At 42.9% G+C, this 21474-nt stretch overlaps 1 protein-coding gene across 2 annotated transcripts in view; it reads left to right on the top strand.

Moving 5' to 3' along the window:
- Positions 1 to 10485, top strand: part of LOC147435153 (uncharacterized) — an 81803-nt gene extending 71318 nt beyond the window's left edge. For both annotated transcript variants that reach the window (XM_086488262.1, XM_086488261.1), the window contains 3 exons: positions 9388 to 9447; positions 9531 to 9620; positions 9851 to 10485. In XM_086488262.1, coding sequence (XP_086344388.1) covers positions 9388 to 9447; positions 9531 to 9620; positions 9851 to 9985 — 285 coding nt within the window. In that variant the 3' untranslated portion in view covers positions 9986 to 10485. The remainder of the gene's footprint in view (positions 1 to 9387; positions 9448 to 9530; positions 9621 to 9850) is intronic.
- The last annotated feature ends 10989 nt before the right edge of the window (positions 10486 to 21474 follow it).

Raw genomic sequence — 21474 nt, 5'->3', positions numbered from 1 at the left:
CCCACAATGGCCTGCTGCAAAGAGTCCACAATAGTCATATATACCCCACGCTGGATGCCTCTAGGACCAAAAGCAGCTGACCAAAAAGTATCATATCGTCCACGCAAGAGCTAACCACAACGTCTAATGCGGCTCTCACACAGATGGTGCTCCTGAAGCATAAGGAGATCGATCTCTCCTCCCACAAGGCAACGCTGAAGCTCCTGACGCAGTCGGCCCCGCTGACGGTGAACTGGGGCCCACCTAGTCCCTGCACGTTCCATGAGACCATGCGAGAGAGAACATATGCTGCCGTAGCAGCTAGACGGGCTATCTTTGAGACTGGCTTGGATGGGGAGTAATCCACATCTGAGCGTCCTCTAGATAGGCGTGACTGCAACGAGTGCCTGGCCCAAGCCCAAGCAGAGCGAGCCGTACGTAAAGCAACATCCTCTGTCCAGCAGTCCTCATGAATGTATATATAGCATGGCAAGCACCGTGTATCAACAAAGAAGTAAACCACAATGTGTCTACATCCTGCTGAGTCTGGAGGTGTCACCGCAAACTTAGCCAATGGCCACAAAGTCTGGAGCATGTCTGTAACTCCTAGTTCTCCCATGTGGTGAGAGAACTCTAGGACCTGTGTGTGCAACCATCCCAACACTGAGTCGAGAGTCCACTCTGTCTGGGACCTGTCGCAAAGGGGGAAGGAGAAGCCAACTGCCGAGTCCAAGCCCTCTGTCCCCCTAGCGGCGAGGAACAGAACATGGACCCTGAAGCAGGCTGCCTCATGGTCCGCTGAGGGGTCGCTGAGAAAACGAGTGAAGCCGTAGTCGAAGAAGTCCCATCAACGCCGGATGTCAATGCTTGTCAGACCATGAGGGATAGTTGCAAGGGAAGATGTCTGTACCTGCAGAGGGGGCCGTAAGAAAGGTTGTTCCTCTCTCGCTAAGCGACTCGTGGCAAAGGCCCTGCCAAGAGATCTCCTAGCCACCGGAGGAGGCCCTGCCCCTTGGGTGGATTGTGGAACTGGAGCAGGAGGGGGGGGGGGAGAAGGAGTTGGGGGGAGCGGTGGGGAAGAGGGGCGGGAGGGGGCGACAGAGGTAGAGGGGGGGGGGGGTGTCGAGGGTGAAGCTGGGGAGGGGGCTGGAGCAGGGACCTCAACCTGCTCAAGAGGACCAAAACGGTTCCCCGTGGGAACCCACTGCTGTGAGTAGGTGCCTGAGTGCCAGGCTGACGCTGAGGCCCCTGTCGTCGTCTACCACGGGCCTGCTGCCATCCCTCCTCCACTAGAGCCCCAGGCTCAGAGGGTGGCTCTGCATGTGTGCGTTCTGTCTCTGTTTGTGTCTGCTGGCCAGCCCTTGCAGGCTAGGGCTGAGGCTGTGGTGTAGGTCGAGGCCTCCTCCGTGGACAGGCCTTCGCTAGATGGCCCATCTGTTGACAAATGAAGCATTGGTTTAGGAGGCCCGAATACTCCACACTTTGTCTAAACTAACCCCCACTCACCCGAGGCAGAAGAATAACCTTCGGGAGCGTGTGAGTCTCTGACCAAAACGCGAATTGAGGGAATGCCAGCCGCCTTGGCAGCTACTGAGGCTTCCGTGCGAGGTGTCTCCAGGACAGTCCCAATGGCTGAGCCGATCCTGGACAAAAGTGGTAAGTACTCCCTCCGCAAACCCGGAAAGAAGACAGAGATGGGGATGTCTGCCTCCTTTACTAGAACATTTGAAGCAGGGTCGAAACCATGTCTCCACTGTTGAAAGTGGGCACGTGCTGCTCGGATGGTCAGTGGACTCATGGCGATGACCTTGGATGCCATCTCGGAGGTCTCAAACTCGATTTGATAATAACCTCGTCCGAGTATCTGTACGTCCAAGATCTTGCCCACCTCTGCGAGAAGGCGGGCCTGGAGAAGGTCACGCAGCTCTCCTCTGCCAGGTCAGGTGCCGAGAATCTTGCAGATGACAAAAGTCGCCTGCAATCGCTCTACCTCTACGGCTAGGCTCGCTTGCTCTGTCGGCGAAAGAGCAAGTCGAATGGCGGGGTCGGGCGAGGGGGCTTCGGACGAGTCCCTCTGTGGCGGAGTTGGAGCCTCCATCTGTGTCTACTGCTGTGGCGAAAGAACGGGTGGCGGGGGGGGGGCAAGTGGGGCAGCGCTTTGGGGGGAGGGGGTGTTAGCAATGGCGCAGCAGGGGGAACAGCAGCCCCTTGAACATGAGATTTGGCTGGAGCTGATCCAAAAACTTTGAGGACAGTTTGAGAGGGTTAGGGGCAGCTCCAACCGTCTATGGGAGCGTTGCGAGGCATTCCTACGACTCTAGCACCTAGGGTCTTTCTTCACCATGGTCCATGGGGCTCCTAGATGGCACTACCGACCACCTGTGTGGGTATTTCCTCCTCCCATCTCCTGATTTAGCCATCATTGTACATATCTCATCTTGCAATAGGAGAGTCTCCCATCATGCTGATGTAGCCCCCTCTTGTCGGGGCAGCTTGTAGCATGCTGGGCAGTTCTATTAACTAATGGAAGGATCTTTTTCTTTGGGGGGGGGGGGGATTTATGCACAAGGGGTCTTAACCTTGCAAAACTAAAACAATGTGAGTTCCTTGCTGATGTGGCCAGCCGTACAGACCCGCACAAATCACAGGTTGTTGACGTGGGACGTGATCAAACGATTTTGCATTTTTCGGAATATCCCTCTGGGTGTTTTCTTTTGGATGAGCAATTTTCTAGGCTGTAGCTTTTGGGGGCACTTGTTTTGGGCCCCTTGTAAACATTTATAAGTAGAGTTAGGGTCTCTCTTTTGTCAGATTAGCTTGGGAGCACTACAAAGAGAGGATCCTTGAACATTGTACCTTGTGAAGCATCAATAAGAAAGAAATATCGAAAGGGGCACCAATCTTTGGGACTAGTGCATCTGGAAGTGGAACTCCGCTGCTTCGTGTTGACTCTCTCTCTCTCTCTCTCTCTCTCTCTCTCCAAGCTCAGTTGAGTTGTTTGCAGTTTTCTCATGTGTGTTGCATGTACATTTCTCGCTTGGAGTGCCCAAGTCTGTTACGTTGGCATCAAAGCTCAAACGATTCTTCTTCTATAGAGGATCCGATCCCTTTTCTCGTAGCACGCATGGGTTCTAGCAGTGAATCTAACAGAGAGAAAGTTTTCCACCTACTACCCGACTTTAGGGAGATGAAGCAGAGGAAACCAATAGAGATCCCAACGGGAATTGACCCCCTCCCGAGGAATCGAGAGAAAACCACGATCGCGTTCTCGATAGGAGATCTCAATAAGATGAGGGTACTGGCGCCTACTACAAGTTGACATGTGTGCCAAACAAATGATCAAGTACTCCAAGGACCCAAAATGTCACAAACTGGTGACGTGGCTGCTGGCTGCCCAGTACACACACACACACACCCTCTTGGCATGGAACTGTCCTCGGCTGGCAGAGCAGATTAGGCCCCCACTGGAAAATGCTAACGCAACAGGTACGAACGCAGAATGCTGATGCGGCTTGTTGTACGGACGCCCTCGTTTTGCGGCGCCATTTGCGGCAGCAGTTGTACGGAAAAGCAGTTGCAGGACAGTTTTTGTCTACGCAAGAGCTTTAGAAGCTTTTGGGAATTGCTTTAATCCCCTAATGAGGGCTTGTGAGAGGGAAAATTTGAAGATGCTTTATTTTGAAGCTTTTGGGCTCTGCTTTTAGCATCCCTTGTAAACCTATTTAGTAGTGGCTTGGGCTCTCACTTCTCAAAGCATGTGGACGCAGAGTCTGAGAGTGAGTCCCGACCACTCACTTGTACTTTGAGTTGCAGATTAATACAAAAAGAAATACCGAAAGGGGCGCCAGTCTTTGGGGCCAATATCTCTAGGCACGGAATTCCGTTGGGCCAATGTCGAATCAATTGTGAACTGTGAACTGTTTTGAAGTGAATTCTTGTGGTGTCGCGGTAGAATCTCGACTTGGAGTGTCCAAGTTTATTACAGTGGTATTAGAGCACGGCCGATTTCTCTTCTACAGGGAAATCCGATCCTTTTGACACAGCACCTATGGCTTCAAGCAGAGATCAATCGACTTCCTCTGCATCCGGAGATGCGGGAAGAGATCACGACGTAGATTTACACGAGGAGTACGGCCCGCCTCGGCCTACTCAGGTGGAGCTCGAAGAGATGGTGCGTCGACGATTGATCGGCGATGCAACAAAGATGATGCTAAATTTTGCGAAGGACCCCGAAATTTGCAAAATTTATGAGCCAGACCTCCTTCAACGAGGTTTCATTACAGTGGCGGTAGACCACAATTACACCCCTCAAACCGGCACTGAAGAAACCTCCTACTCCAAGGATGTATACGCGCAAAATAAAGCAGAAAAGCACGACAAAAAGCAGAAGAAACGAACTGACTTCCCGGGTTATTTGGGTCGTCGGTCTACATTTGCATCGGTAAGAAAGCAGAAGAAGCGTGCTCAATTTGAAGGAGTACCCAGTTCTTCTTCTTCTTCTTCTTCTTCTTCTTCTTCTTCTTATGGTAAGAGTTCTAGCTCCTCTGACTTGAGCGAAGAAGATAGAAAGGGCAAAAAGCGAAGCAAAAAGCAAAGCTTCGGAAAGAGCAAGAAAAAGGCAAAGAAGCCTAAATCTTGCCGAGTTGTTGACAGTTCTACAGAGGACTCGTCTTCGGATATTTCGGACTCTGTCGACAGTAGCTTCTATGCAAAGAAGAAGAATTTTTATAAAGCCAACGAGTATGACTTTCTGGAAGATAAAAGCAAGAAAGTCCGAGAGTTCAAAGGTGGACAATCAATTAAATTTGACATGTTTTCTGGTTATAGAGATGCTTCGAAGGCTGTCTTTCATACAACAGTTTGGCATAGCTTTCTTTGGAGGACATTACTCAGAGCACTCCAAGATTCGGAGAGCTGCCTCTTACTTCAAGGGAAATGCTCGAACTTGGTGGTCCACACTTCTATTAAAAAAGACAGCACCAGTTAAATGGCTGAAATTTAAAAGGCTTTCTATTTCTTCTTGGCTGACTCGAGAGTATGAACGCGACATACGAACTGCTTGGAACCATCTTCGGATGGCCAAGAAGGATACATTGGACGCTTATTGCGAGAGATTCTGGAGCTCTTTTCTACCCGTCTCTTCATTTAAGAAAAACTCGTTCAAAGAACAGATTGAGTGGTTTACCTTGGGTCTTCCTACAGAGATCCGAGATCACTGCTTAGAGCAAAAGTTAGATTCCATTCAGGAACTGATGAGTCATGCGAAACGGGTTTTGCCATTCACTCAGGCAGTTTGACCTACCCCACAGATGAAATCATGACGCAAAGGACCGAACAGTCTTCGAAAAATGAAAGTAGAAAGAGGAAGAGCAACCCAGAAAAGAAAGAAAACAATGCACGACCCAAATTCACTCCTCAAGAAAGAGCTCTTTACATCAAGGAGGGGAAGTGCTTTGGATGCGGGGAAACTGGGCATATCTCCGCGAAGTGCCCTAAAAAGGCACCGAAAGATCAGAATGACAAGGATGAAGATAGGCCTAAAGGTTCGAGAGCAGCCGAGGAACGTGGACGAAAAGGCAAGATGAAAACAGGTTTGGCTCCAGATTGCGTGGGTACTGACCCAAGCACGATGGACGAGAGTACAGAACTTTGTCGAGCATGGGGCAAAGTGAAAGACCAAGAAGCCCTGATCTTCTTTGATGGAGGAGCCAAGGACAACTTCATTTCACTTGAATTGGCGGCGCGGCTCGAGATCACACCCGATCGGATGGGACCACTAGCAGAGGCAGTTCTAGCGGCACCCAGCAGGGACGTAGCCATTACACCTGTCATTGGTAAACTTCGGTTGCATTGTCAGGGGTATTTAGGGCATGAGGATGTCTACATAATGCCTTTGGAAGGTTGTGATGTCCTCTTGGGAATTCCCTGGTACCACAAGAACAACGCCGTGGTCGACTATCGGGCGAGAAAAGCGACTTTGACTACTGAGAAGGGCAGAACCATTGTACTTGATGTAAAACTTAAGGGCGAGTCTGTCCCTATTGTATCGGCTTTGGCCATTTCAAAATTAATGAAATCCAATCTGTTTGTTTACTCGATCTTTTTGAGAGGGATGAATGATGAGAATAGGACAAATATGTCTGAACTTGATAAAGAACGCCAAGATTTTCTCCACACTCATGCCGATTGCTTCTTAGAGGGCTTGCCGGGCGAGTTACCACCCGCTCGTCTTGAGGATCGTACCATTGATCTGATACCTGGAAGCACACCACCGAACCGGCCACCTTACCGAGTGAGCCGAGCCCAGAACAAAGAAATTATGAACCAAGGAAAAGACCTCTTGGAAAAGGGTCTTGTCAAGCCTAGTACTTCACCGTACTGCTCTCCAGTGTTGTTGGTTTTGAAGAAAGACGGATCTTGGAGAATGTGCATCGATTATAGAGCTCTCAACAAAATCACCATCAAGAACAGATTTCCAATTCCTAGAATCGATGATATACTTGACCGACTACAGGGATCCTCATGTTTTAGCAGGATCGATTTGAAGAGCGGATATCATTAGATCTGAATCGCGTTGGGAGATGTCTACAAGATAGCCTTCCGGACGACTTTTGGGTTATTTGAGTTTTTGGTGATGCCTTTTGGCTTAACCAATGCTCATGTGACATTTAACCGGATGATGGACATGATTTTTTCGAGAGTAGAGACTATTTGTTGGCACTTTCTTTGACGACATCATTGTTTTCTCCAAGGATGAGGCAAAACATAGAGAACATCTGCTTCAGGTCTTTCAGGCATTACGAGATTACGAGTTGTTGATTAATGCGAAGAAAAGTGAATTTTTCCTTCCAGAGATACACTTTTTGGGACACATTGTCTCAGCAGCAGGAGTGCATATATACCTGGCCAAGACAGAAACTGTCCGATTGGCGAGATTTGAAGAATGTCCATGAAGTTAGAAGCTTCTTGGGCTTGTGTCCATACTACAGGCGGTTCATTCGAAAGTTTGTAGAGGTTGCTTCCCCTTTGCATATTTTGACACAGAAAGAAGTCCCTTTCTTGTGGGGACCCACAGAGGTGACTGCCTTTCAGACATTGAAAGAGAAATTGAATACAAAACCAATTTTGAGTTTGCGGGAGTTGCAGAAGTCATTTGAAGTATATTGTGATGCTTGTGGTCGTAGTCTGGGTGTGGTCTTAATGCAAGAAGGCCATGTCATTGCCTACGAGAGCCGATTGTTCTCAAGGCCGAAATTGACAGCACAGATTTATGAGAAAGAGCTTTTGGCGGTTATCCATGCTCTTACTCAGTGGTACTAGATTTATTGAAGTCTTACATCTCGGCACCATTTGAGATTATTGAAGGTGCTACGAAGGTTCCACACTTCCTACGCACGAAAGATAAGATTTTTGAAGTCGATGAGTACACGCGAGACTTGGACACGACTTTTGCCAAGGTCCGCGAGGCTTTGCAAAAATCTCAAGAAAGACAGAAAAAGGCAGCAGATCGTCATCATCGCGATTTGAAATTGAAGGAGAACGAATGGGTGCTCTTACGTTTTGAGAAGGTACGCCTGAGAAAGAAAAAGGGAAAGGAGAGGCTTTTTCCAAAGCTTAGTATGCAGTACTACGGACCTTTCCAGATCTCTGAAAAGATGAATGATGTCTCCTTCCGACTGAAGCTGCCCGAAACTTGGAGGATTCACAATGCTTTTCATGTGAGTCTCCCGAAGCTTTTTAAAGGTGATGTGCTCGAAGATGGGGAGCCTTATGAGCAACCCGAAGTGGAAGAAAACGAGGAGATGCTTGTTCCAGAACAGATATTGACGCATGAGGATAGAAAGATTAAGGGTAAAGTGAGAAGGCGGTTCTTGGTTAAATTCAAGAACTATCCTGCATTGGATGCGAAGTGGATGGAGGAGGAGGACCTAGCAGATACTCCTCAGATTGTGAAACTTTACCTTGAAGCTTTTGGTTTAGCATAGTCTATTCCAAATGGAACCCCGAATTTAGCTTGGCCGGAAATCTGGTGCAGTAGGTATGCACAAGAGGGGTGTTACTCCGCTCCTTTGTCAATAGATGCCTCGATTTTTGATACTAGAGTCACTGATGTCTCTTTGAACTTCAGGGATACTGAGAGCTGACAGTATTCTGTTGTATGACTTTATGAAATGGAATTCCCGATAATATGATACTGATTTGTTCTTGACTTGTTTCAGTGCAGGAACTGAGAGACGAAATGACTGCAGCATTTTGGTCTGAATGATCTCGATAGACATGGTTGCAATATGGATTAGTCAATCGGGCATCTATGAGGTCCTTAGTGGATCTAGATGCGATTGCTAATTGCATTGCCGATAAATCATGGTCTGATTTCAGCAAAACCCCCAAAATTTCTCTAACAAATCTGTCCCAATTGCATTAATACATGATCCCTTAAGCAAAGTAGGAGCAAATTTTGCAAAAGCCCCAAATTTTTGGGTTCGAACATGCACAAATGTCAATGAAAATAACTCAGCCGAGTGAAATTTCACTTGAACATGAAAAGCTCCAAAATTTATGAAGCTTCTATGCACCAAACCTGCAATTTTTTATGCAGATTATGCTGTTGTGGAAGAACAACACAGGCTGAAATTTCCCATGTAAGTAGGGCTCAAGCTTGATCCACATGAAAGACTCGGCCTTTTGTGACCCGAAAACCACCTGCTTGTGCAACCTTTTGATTTATGTTGGTGCAAACCAATGCTTTGATACCAGTTTGAAGGGAGCGCAGGAAGTTGCAGGTGGTAGCGCTGGCTTTCTGAGATGAGAGAGAGAGAGAGAGAGAGAGAGAGAGGCTGAATGCTGCAGAGTTTTACATGTATTAATCGATAGTACACAAAAATGAAAGAATGTATTTTATATGGTTTAAGGTACATAAGGGTGTGTTCACACCCTGTTACGTCCAACAATGTTCATTCACTCGGATTGTACTACCCACTGCTTCACCATCACACACTTTATAGTGCTATACAGCTCTGAGCTGTCATGGCTCGTGTGTCTTTCTGAGAAGGACAATGTCTAGACTGCTCATTGCCTTCTTCAGTCGCTCTAGGTGTGTCCATAAATCACCATTGCAGTTCCAAGCCGCAATGTGAGTCTCCTCTTGATGTGTCCCTATTCAACGACATTGCCATCAGTGATGACCGGGCCATTTCGATATGATGCCTTATTTCCTTCTTCATGTGCTTTTGAGCACCCTAGGCATGCATGCCCGTCTATGTTCAAATTGTATTGGGGGGGGGAGAGAGACAGAGAGAGAGAGAGAGTGGGGGTGGGGGGGGGGTGGGGGGGTTGTTGTTGTGCGAGCTTTGGTTTGGTATGTCTTGTTGGGACCACTAACATGAAGAGGGAATTCAACTTCTGCAGGCACATATTTTGCAAGGTGAGCCCCAAATCGGGGTCGATGTGATTGCCAAAAATTGCAAGGTTAGGTATTGTGAGACTTTGGCTTTTTCTTCCACCAATGATTTAATAGTTGACGATTTTGATTTTTCTGTTTTATGTTGCAGGATAAAGTGAAAGTTAACAAGTATTTGATGATGTTGGTACAATCATGGCCAGTGCAGCTCTTGGCCAAGAAGGAAGACGTTAAACAGGAGGTAAAATACATTGAATGTTGTACACAGTTTTTCAGAATTTTGAGTTCTGCTGTGGCACATCACTCAAAGGAAACAGCCTGCAAGCTCTGTGTGACTCTATTTGTTCACAATAAAAATTCTCATTATGTCTGCAAGCTCTGTGTGACTCTATTTGTTCACAATAAAAATTCCAATTTGGTTTCATGTTCAAGCTTGTGTTCCCAATGGCCTCGCAACGTTCTGTGGCACAGGGGCAGGATCACATGTTGAAAGAGAATGTGCTGCTGTTTGCCAATGCTCTCTCCAAGCAGTTTCGTGGAGTCTCCATCAATGCTGAGATTGAATATGGCAAGGGTGGGGAGGCCAAAGGAGGAAAGCAGTGCTGATCAGAATTTGTTGTTGTCAGTTCCAGTGTAATATATTGGACTCGGGGCCTCAGTAATTATCATCAAATGGCTCTTTAGCTGATGTCACTCAGAATGTTGTAGTTGACATCGTCCCCTCCCTTTCGGGTGAGGGGGGTTTCAATATACACCACCTTATAGGAACCTTTCCAAAAAAACATGATAAAGTGAGCTTCAAGGAGAGGAAGAAAATTCCATCAACCCAAATTTTGATATAGATAGATCTGCTGGGGGATGATTTTTTAGTCATTTCCCAAGCGAAGTAACTCATCAAGTTTACAAAAAAGGCCATTTAGAGTCGTGCTTGGCATGTATCATATAACAGCTTGTTGAGACCTTGGTTGAATAGGGACTGAAGGAGACCAATCTCAATCGCCTTATCTTTTAAACTTGGACAAACAGAGGAAAATTTTTACCAGCCCCTAAGGATGAATCTTGTGAAAATGCATGATTTTCAACATTTGCAATAGTCTCCAACAATTGATGTGTCTTATATTAAGTTATATAAGGTAAAGAGAAACATGATGAAAGTATCTTGTCCCAACTTTGTAAATGGATCTACAGCTGTTTTTTTGAAGCCTGACGATATAAGGTTGAGAGACCATTAATTGACATGAGCTTGGCTTGTAATTTAGGTGCATGGATGGTTGAGCTCGTGTATGCACACTTGTGTGTATATACGTACGCACTCGAGACGTTCACCTATAAGAAATCACTTGGGTAGTGTATGGAATTGTGCACGTGGCAACTTCACTCACAAGGAGAGCTTTTGGGCAGATTTTATTTAGCAATTGGATTTTGCATAGTTATCAAAGCAGCTGACCTTTTTGGAAAGTTTTTAAAAGCATAAGATTTGGATCCTATTTTCAGGATGCTTCTAAAACTTGCATTTAAACCCTAGGGTCTTTTAAGTACGAGTCCTAGCCTCAGTTGTAAGTTTGATCGAGTGCATTAGTGTACACAATTGTAAATTTTTTATGACTTAAAAAGAAATATTGACAAGAGCGATCGACTTGAGGGTCAATACTCTTTGAAGAGGAACTCCGTCTCATCTACTAGTGCAAAGTGTTGTCTTGTCGTCTCAATTTCTGGCTGTTCTATTTCAGTTTGAGTGAGATTGAATTATCTGATTGGTGGGGGTTGCATAGCTACCACTTGTCTGTATGGTTTCGATATGCCATGAGCGGTGGAGAGTGTCTTTGGCAAATTTGATTTCGATACTGTCAAAGGTGGATAGAGCCTTTGGCAGATTTGTGTAGGCCTCCTACAACATTTTCATGTTTGAGCATGTTATCATTTGATGAATCCGGTGGTTGTATGTGTATTTTTCTCCATAGTCTCATTACATCTTGTACATGAACCTTTGGTCTACTTTTATGTAGCACAAAGGGTCACAAGCCCCACTTTTCTCTCTCTCTCTCTCTCTCTCTCTCTCTCTCTCTCTCTCTATATATATATATATATATAGAGAGAGAGAGAGAGAGAGAGAGAGAGAGAAAAGTGGGGCTTGTGACCCTTTGTGCTACATTACATCTTGTACATGAACCTTTGGTCTGACCCTTTGTGCTACATTACATCTTGTACATGAACCTTTGGTCTACTTTTATGTAGACCAAAGGGTCACAAGCCCCACTTTTCTCTCTCTCTCTCTCTCTCTCTCTCTCTCTCTCTCTCTCTATATATATATATATATATATATATATATATATATATATAGAGAGAGAGAGAGAGAGAGAGAGAGAGAGAGAGAGAGAAAAGTGGGGCTTGTGGGTCACAAGCCCCACTTTTCTCTCTCTCTCTCTCTCTCTCTCTCTCTCTCTCTCTCTATATATATATATATATATATAGAGAGAGAGAGAGAGAGAGAGAGAGAGAGAGAGAGAGTATTGTTGACGCTTCTGAATCTGGCGTTCTCTTGGTTGCCGCCTTTGTGTTTTGATATTCACTGTTTTTGTGTGTGCGAGCGCGCTTGTATGTTTTGTTAGCTTGCTGCTTGTTTCTTTCTTGTCTGGTGGGTGGCTATGATCTTGGGTGGTTTGGTGAGAGGTGGGCATGGGCCGGTAAGCCTCGTCTTTTTGCTAGTTGATAATGGCATAACCGTGTTGATAGCTGACAAAGATGGTTTAAATGAAAGCTCTTGAACTTGGTCTTCCAAAGGTTCCAAAGGTTCATTGTCAAGCGTCTGTATGTACACAAGTTATCTAATGCATGAAGGTGTTGCTGAATAATATGAACTAGAGTCACACTAGGATTATGCATAGATGAGGTAGTTAACTTCACTACACGTGGTGGACGCGACGAAGTCACCTTGGCAGGTGAAGAGTGCGCATCCTTGCTTAACACCAATAGTGCAAGCTATGGTCTTTGGCATACCTCTTGGCGTCAAACTCTCCCAAAAACCAGCTCATATAATGTAGAAATGCCCATGTCGTATCTAATGGTATATCGAGTGACTTTAACACTAGTCCTGCACAAAAAAAGAAAAAAAAAACCACTTTTGTGGCTTTCGTAAAAAAAATTAACACAACAGAACAGCTATTTAGATGTCTAAACAAAAAACCCTCTCAAGGAAATATACTCCAACACAGTATGCTGGTAAAAAAAGAAAAAAAAAGTCAAGAAAATAAATCACAAGTTGAAGTAGTCTTTGCATGGCCATTCTAAGGACTAATTTTGTAAAATGCGTATAATTTTACTATATTGACTCAGTGGTAGACCATTTTATGTTTGAACAGACTTAAAACTTCTTTGAAAAATCGCTCAATAGGCATGTAACGGGTCTATCACACTTTTATGTTGCTTTCATAAAGATTGACAACAATTACTACTTGCCCAAGTTTAAGTAGTATATTACGATTTTACGCAAATAGGCTCTTTTTAAAACAAATAAAATCTTTATTTAGCATTTTTGGGTCAAATGTGACTCTTAGATTCTTAGACACATCGTAACAATATGCTCAAGAAGTTTCATGAAGTTTTTATGTCATATGCAAAAGTTTATGCTTAAAATACTAGAGCCACTTTTGTGGCATATTACGAGACTAGTGTTACGTGTTGGAACAACGTGCCCAGTGCCCGTTGAGTCAAGCATACAATGCGTTTTGGAACACTAACCAAGGTGAAGCAGCACAAGAAAAGAAAAAACAAGCTGTTCAATTATAGAGAACAAAAAACTAGCAAAAGTCTTTGATGGAAACTAATAGGAAGATTCTAAGGAGAATTAAAATCGAATTTCATATGACTTTGTGGTGAACATGATCTGCGAAGGTCTATTCCATTCCCGTCAACGCCTCTACGGAACTCCACAAAGCACCAATATAGTTTTCTCTTCCTCACCCTAGTATGATCAATCAAACAAAATGCATGAAGCTTGCATGTCCTAGTGATCTCAAGCCCTCGTGCTCATCATATAAACTAGGCTCTTGCTTAAACATTGCTCCATATAGTTTGTGGCCAACCTTGTCGTATAGTTGATCGGATCGAGTGTTTTCCATGCTTTGCAAATCAACATGATGATGTGCATTGTCCACTCAATGGGAAAACCCTTAGCTAGTGCCGTGTTGAATGAATGTGCAGTGAAAGCGGCAAGTGGTTCACAACATAGATAACATGCTTTCCCTGTAAGTCCATGTGGTCGGCTACTCACCCATGTTGAAGGCAGTATATGGCTTCCTTTACCATCGAGTGGTACAATCCCGGCCAGGAAACTACAGCCATCTTAGTAGCAGTCAAAAATTCTACAACAGGTCCATGCTTGTCAGATTCACACTACTGGAAACATGTGGCAATATGGAACTGTGGCTTAGTTAGAAGATTTAATAGAGACGGTCATTGGGGCATGCACCAAAACGGTTCCTACATTTTGAAGAGATGGCTTTCATGTTGTAGAAATTGAAGATTATTTTAGCATTGTGCTAAAGTTGAACTACCATATGATGGGTAGGAGGTACTGTGATATCATCTTATAAGCTCCATAAGGGTGGGAAATCATTGGGCATTTGGTCACTATGAGAGTTAGTATGCAAGGCAACATGTAAGAATGTAAATTACTTATTTGTTGTGAGAGGGTGCCCTCCAGCTTTTACAACTTGCATTGCCATAGAATCCTTTACACAATACCATAGTTTTTTTGGGACTCGTCTGATTGGGGAACCTTACTATTGGACCCTTTCAAGTGGATTAAAGAATGATTCGGTTTTTCGAACTTCCCAACACACTATCTACTATGAGACTTTGTCATTGGTATGCACTATGATAAATGATCTTGTATTGTGCTAGATTCTCAAGTTTATATGGTGTTTCATTGCATTCCATGGTCTTGTGCTCCTCTGTATTGTTTGAAGTGTCATATGTAGGTTGTCTTTAGTAGGCTGTCTAATCCGTCTATGGAATCCTCGGGAGGTCCTAATCGTATTTATTCCATGCTTCCGCACTTGTCCGAGTCCAAAAGGAAAAACTATGTGTTAGAGTATTGTTAAGTATAGAGCCTGATTTGCCCCTTGTAATCTTTAGTATTAAAAGCGCACATTTGCAAAGCCCTCGTTATGAGGATAAGCCATCGTGCACGAAGAAAAATCACTCGTCGAAAAGAAAAAATTCACGTCTGTCAGAATATTCCTTTTTTTTGGAATATTATGGTTGGACGACGGCCGAAAAGTGGTCGAAAAATAGCCGATCGGTTGGCCAGTTGGTCGATGGCCGATAGTCACTGGCCAGTGGCCGGTGATCGAAAGTCAATGGTTGGTGGCTGATTTCAAGGTGGACTTGTCTTCTCAAGGACGACCACACATGGGCGCATTGGAGAGTCCAACTTGGACTTGTCTACACAAAGATGGCTACACACAGCTACCTCTCATGAGAGAGGGAAGCCCTTTTTGCCTATAAAAGGAGGCCTCTTTTATACACAAAAGTATTGTGGTGCATTGTGAAGTTGATGCAACAAGGTGTGTGTGAGGTGGTGAGAGTGAAGCAAGGCGGGAGCTCTATTAAGGGTAGAATCCCTTTATAACCTACTTCTTGTTTGAAGTACTAAAGCCATTGAGTGGCAGCTTTCTCGTGGACGTAGCCCACATTGGGTGAACCACGTATATTGTGCTCTCTCTCTCTCTCTCTCTCTCTCTCTCTCTCTCTCTCTCTCTCTCTACTCTATAATCTTTCGTGTGTGAAAAATTATCTCTCTCCATTAAGTAAGCTATTGTAATATCTACTTAGCTACGTTCTATTTCCTAAGAACTGGTATCAGAGCAAGGTTTTCTCATAGCTAAATCATCTCAAGGAAAAGATTCCTTGAATTGAGCGGGAGTAATGGCGGAGGAAGGAAAGCTCAAAATCGATAAGTTCAACGGCAAAAACTACCAACACTGGAAGATGCAGATTGAAGGCTATGTCTACCAGAAGGACCTTTATTTACCACTAGGTGGTCTTGCAAAGAATCCTGCAACAATGGCAGATGAAGCATGGATTTTCCTTGATCGAAATATAAGGAGAAGCAATATAATGATTTACACATCACACAAAAGCTAACAATGCCAAATGCGACTTCGATCACCTTGATGCAGGAACAAAGAAGTCCCCAATGAAGAAGAGAAGACACAAAAGGTAGACAATTGAAGACTCAAATCCTTAAGTCATTCCTGCTGTTATAATAAGGTTGACAAGCATTGGACATCAAAAGAGATTCTAGTAAGGAATTTACAGAGGCATCCAAAATGTACAAGCAGTGGAGCTAAAACAAAACAAAACAAAAACGACAACAAAGACCGCACCGACATTGACAATCGGGTCATGGCAGCGACGACATGAATTCGGAGGGGGGGAGTGTTGACCCATGGGTAAACAGTACGACGTAACTAAATTTTTGTACCAAAGTCTTATTTTTTTGAGTTATGAAATGATGCGGATATGTTTAAAAACATCATTTGAATGAGTAGCTATTCTAGTTGCAGTTGCCAGGGTGTGATGGCAATTCCAGATTATAAATAGAAAGCCATTTGACCCATTGAACACTATTTTTGGTTTAACCTATGGTAGCCTTAGTAAAAAAGGTACCTAAGTCATTTTATAAGGAGAACTTTTTATCTTAATCAAGGTTTTGTGATGTCGTCGACTGTGTGTGACTGAGAGAGTGAGCTTCATCCTGATGCTACTCCCTGCTTGCTCATCGCATTGGAGATCCGACTGCACCATTTTGATAGGCTAGAAGAGAGTTACACAACAACGCCAAGCATTCCACACAAAATAGAGCACACGCGCTAACACATCTACGAGCTCTTTGTGATCGTAAGTGTATCAAACGATGTCTATTTTTTGCGTACAAGTAATCATTAGAATCATAGCGACATAAGCTACGCATATGTACTCATAGATTTCAGTTTCAGGCACTTTCAAAATTTTGCTCTGTCTTCATATGTGTTTTAAGCATATGGGTTTGGAGTGAGGATTTTGAGTGTAGAGGCTTTGGGGCAGGTGTATCCTAGTGAGGGGATGATGGTCCTTAAGTTTCGTACGATTCTAGTATAATTTGGTGAGTTTCCTTCCATTTGTGTGTATTTGGGTTGAGTGATGTGATTGAGAGCAATGACATTCTTGATTTTGGTTTAGTTGGCCTTTCAAATTGTTGTATGTGTGGAATGGTCTCAGCCTAACAAGCTATAGAGATTTCCCCGGTGTGCCTATCATGTCATTTGTGTCCTCGGTTGACATTATGTTGATCTAGGTGGTGTTGCATGCACTTTATAGGTGGTGTGATTCACTCCCACAACGGATACCTTTAGGAGTATTTTTTGCAAGCTAGCACATTTTCAAGAATTTTGAATACATGCTCTTTTATCATGTGTGCATTTCCATTAAATTTATGGCCACAAGATTCGGACCACCTCAACCTCGATGAGGTCTTTCTTGCTATCAATTCATCTACATAGCTTCACTCATATCCTTTCACCATATTGTAAAGGGATCCGCGAGCACCAAAAAAACTATCTATCAACTTTAAAGCCCAAATTAGGTGCAATCTATACCAATAATTACTATCCTATTTGAAAATCAAATCATTACCATTTACGATGTCTACAAGCATAACCATTAATAGTTCTATCATTTTTAAAATTTTAAATCGACACTCTTGAGTTTTGTTTGTTATTTAAATCTTAAAATTCCATCACAAGTGTAAGCTTTCACTCTACACATAACGAGGAATCACCTAATTTATATTTAGATAGCCTTCAAGTGTGAGTAGACTCTACACATGATAAGAATTTTTGAATTTCTTAAACCTACTTAAATGACCTTCAAGTGTGACTAAACTCTACACATGATAAGAAATTTTGAATCGCTCAAACCTACTTAAATGACCTTAAAGTGTGAGTCAAACTCTACACATGCTGAGTAATCTCTATTTACCCTACTTAAATCACTTCCCAAGTGTAAGTGCCGTATGAGTCAAACTCTATACAAGGCAAGCGATTACTATTCTACCAACCTAAATCACCTCTAGTGTGAGCATTGCTTGACACTTGGTATAGGCAGTCGTGAAATAAATTTACCTCAGTTATTTTCATGTGTGAGCATGGAAGTAACTTAAAACGCTTCCAAGTGTGAGTCCCGTGTGAGTCAAACTCTATACAAGGCAAGAGATTACTATTTTTACCAACCTAAATCACCTCTAGTGTGAGCATTGCTCTACACTTAGTATAGGCAACCGTGAAATAAATTTGCCTAAGTTACTTCCATGTGTGAGAATGGCTCTACTTAAAGCAAGAAAATACCTAGAAATCACTAAATTTACTATGGCTAACTTACTTTCAAGTGTGAGTGAAACTCTACACAAGGCTCTATTGACCATATTTTCTAATTACTACACTTTATCTACCATATCAAATAAAAAAAAATCTAAGTCTAATTGTTCGTCTTATAATTAGAGCCACCTCTTATATTTCTAAATTTAAGGATATTATCTACAAGAATTCTCTTTTTTGTTTGTTTTTTGGGTTTTAGAGTTCACCTTTGTAGTGAACTCAAGGCAAATCTTTCACAAAGATGCCCACAATAGCATACATCCCCGCGAGTGCTTCCTATATAGAATTATTTATTTCGGATTAGTTCGATCAAAATATAGTTCGATCAAAATTTTAGGAAATTATACAAGACATTGTTTTCATTGATGTGACATTGTATAATAAATTTGTTTCACATGAGATGGTGTATAATATGCCTGATTAAAGCGTATTATACATACACTCTATAATGTGCAATGCAACTTAGGTCTCATGGTCGAGCTCTCGGTAGATTTTTGGGGGTGCATGTGGGACAACAAATAGCTAAGGAGAGTCACCATGTTCTAGTGGCTACTTGCCCATTGCGCCACTATAGTTGAAAGTTGGTTGGTGCACAGTGGCCACTTTGTGACATGTACCACTGCCTGTGACCATCTACTCTATGGTATGTACCGCGTGTGACCATCCACTTGAGATATAGTGTCACTGTTTGTGGGACTGCCACCCCATGGGAAAACAAGTCGATTCTTAGATTGATGCCTGCACTTTTGACAGCTAGCCAGTACACTTGGGTGTTTCATCTTGGTCCACCCTCACGGACCCAACGCTTTTTTTTGAGATGGCTTCAACCAATACGTTGATTGTGATACAGGAGGGCTGGAAACCCACCACAAAGCTTGTACCTCAGGAGTGGGGTAGAGATAGAGAGTGTTGTTGGGAGCTCATATGTAGCCTAACACTTTGGTTCATCTATAGAGCCCGATGATTTCGCATATTTGACACTTGAACGTCCTACCGGATGGGATTGTACATGACATTTCGATGGAGCTAATTCATATACTTAGGGGATCATTTGAGAGGCTTCAGGGCAAATCTGACCCCATATAGGAGTGCTACAAGGCCTTCTTGCAACTTTGGTGAGACTAGGGCTCTTCTTCACCATGGTTCATGGGGCGCCTAGATGCCAAGTATTTATATCTAGTAGGTCAAATACAAGCGCACATGCGTGCGTGCACACACACACACACACACATAGCACAACTTGGGAAGTAGTATTACTTAGTGTGATAATACAAAGATAGGGCTAGCTACTTAGTGTGCTAATACAAAGATAAGGCTAGCTACTTAGTGTGCTAATACAAAGATAAGGCTAACTACTTAGTGCGATAATACAAAGATAAGGTTGGCCCTAGAACGATGGATGTCTACACAAGGAAGGGATGGAAAAATCTCAGTGAAGGGGAAAAAAATCACTATCACTATCATGATTTGGTAACAAATTCCACAGGGAGTGATGCAATGAAATTAGCTCACACTAAACAAGGAAGTGCTAGATCGTATAAAGAGTGATAAGTTTACAAAGGGGAGTGAGCCCAAAGCTTTGGAAAAAGATTCAAAGTTTTCATGAGGCAAAGTATCTTCTTTAAAATTAGGAGCACATAAGCCAAGCTGACCTCTCCTACAAAGATTCTTTGATATAAGAAAAATGCATCTCAATGTGCTTTCTGTAGCATGGAAAACTCGGCTTTGGAAAACTCAATTCCTCCAAACTACCAACGTGCTATGATTGTCTATGAATATGGTGGTGTCAAGGCTGTTTTCCGACACCCACATGAATAGTCACAAGGTGTCTAAGCCAATTGCACTCAACCATAGGTATCAATAGTGCCTTGTACAATACATAGCCTCACAACTAGCAGTGGCTAGTATGGCTAGTCCTGCTCAACCAAGATGTGCATGAGCTGCAAGCATGAAAGAAAAACCATTGGACACTCCTATGTCATAGCAAGGAGTAGAAAACAACCCAATCTAAGCCCAAAATTCATCTAAATCTGGCGATAATGAACCCCCCTAGGATAAAACAAATCAAGGTGTATAGCACCACTCAAGTAGCAAAAGATTCCCTTCACTACCTTCAAAATGTTAGACGATGGATGATGCATAAATTAACACCTAAGTGAGACTACATGCTAATATTCAAGCACATAGAGTATACATTAAAAAGGCAATCGTTAGCTTGCCAATAGAGAGTGACAACAATGTAGTCTTCATCAAATACTAAATTCATAAATAAGGCAATCGATAGCCTACTAATAGAGAGTGACACAATGTAACCTCAAGAATAGTGAATAACTAGCTTCAAAGTTTCCATAAGTGTGGTAGTAGGCTTGCAATGAAGTTGCCGATGCACAAATTTTATGAATGGCAACCAAATACAAGCAGGAGAAAAAGTATCATAAAATTCAATGCCCTTTCTCTTAATCTTTTGTCTAGCCTTATAGTGATCAACCCTACCATCAAGCTTACACTAGGGAATGTCACACAAAGACCATTTTCCATTCTTCATTATAGCATGAAACTTATATTTCCCTGCAACCAATTTCCTTTGGAAGTTTTTTCTTTGTTCAATGACAAAGATTCTCCACAGGACACATATTAGACATAACCGAAGCAAAATAGTATAATTATCATTATAATTATGCCTTCAAACAAATCAAGTGAAGGAAAAGAATATGACCATTTATGGATAATATGTACATTCGTATAGATCAAAGGAATATACTAAATCTCATAGTCTATTTGAAATTATTAGTGGCATGTTAATCTTTTCACCATTTTCCTCCCTGGTCTTGTGAAAAGGAGATAGTTGATCGGCTAATGGACCTACCTAGGGGGCACGCAACTAGTGTTACCTTTGTTTGAAATGCATGAGATTGGTGCTTATTTACTTGAGCTAAACACCATATACTTCAAGCTAAAGACTTTGTATCAAGCTCCGATCAAGCTGATTGCTCAACATGATTCTATTTGCATGACATTAGGTAGTATCAGTCCATCCATCTAGTGGACCCTTTTGCACTAGTCAAGCAAGTCACCAAAAATTATTTATGTACTTGCACACTCAATAATACTGCTCCTTGTTCTATGTGTCATAGAGCTTCTCCTTCTTCTCTACCTTTTGGTGCATTCTTTCAACCTAAATCTAACTTTATATGTATATATTTGAAGTTATTTTGTATAACGCAAATGCCCAAATTAGAGAAAGAAATTGAATTTTCCAACCTAGAGCAAACATTCTTAGCATTTCCAACTGTTATGCTTGAAGCATGGATTCAAATTTTATTTCAATAGAAAGAAGGCAACAAATTATGATGTGAAGCTCATCTCCAACAAAACCAATGTGAGTGATCAATACGAGACTTGAAGTCAGTGTGTGCAGGATGTAAAGGGGTAGATCACTAGCCTCACCAATGTCATTCTCTAGATAGGGGATTTGTTGATTTGATTTCTAGCTAGAAAATGCACAATAAAAATTTGATATTTATATCATCTCTTTGCCTATACTATCTATTATATTATACGTGTGAAACTAAGGATTTCACATTCACATTGAAGCCAAGGGTGTGCCTTTGTATTTATAGCAGCCTTAGTGAACAAACTTATCTGTGGAATAAATCTAGAATGGATTCAAATGGTTTG

The sequence above is a fragment of the Adiantum capillus-veneris genome, chromosome 18 (assembly GCF_014529385.1).
Source record: "Adiantum capillus-veneris isolate H3 chromosome 18, ASM1452938v2, whole genome shotgun sequence".
In the NCBI taxonomy this organism is placed as follows: Eukaryota; Viridiplantae; Streptophyta; class Polypodiopsida; order Polypodiales; family Pteridaceae; genus Adiantum; species Adiantum capillus-veneris.
This window is presented reverse-complemented; position numbering and strand designations above follow the sequence as displayed.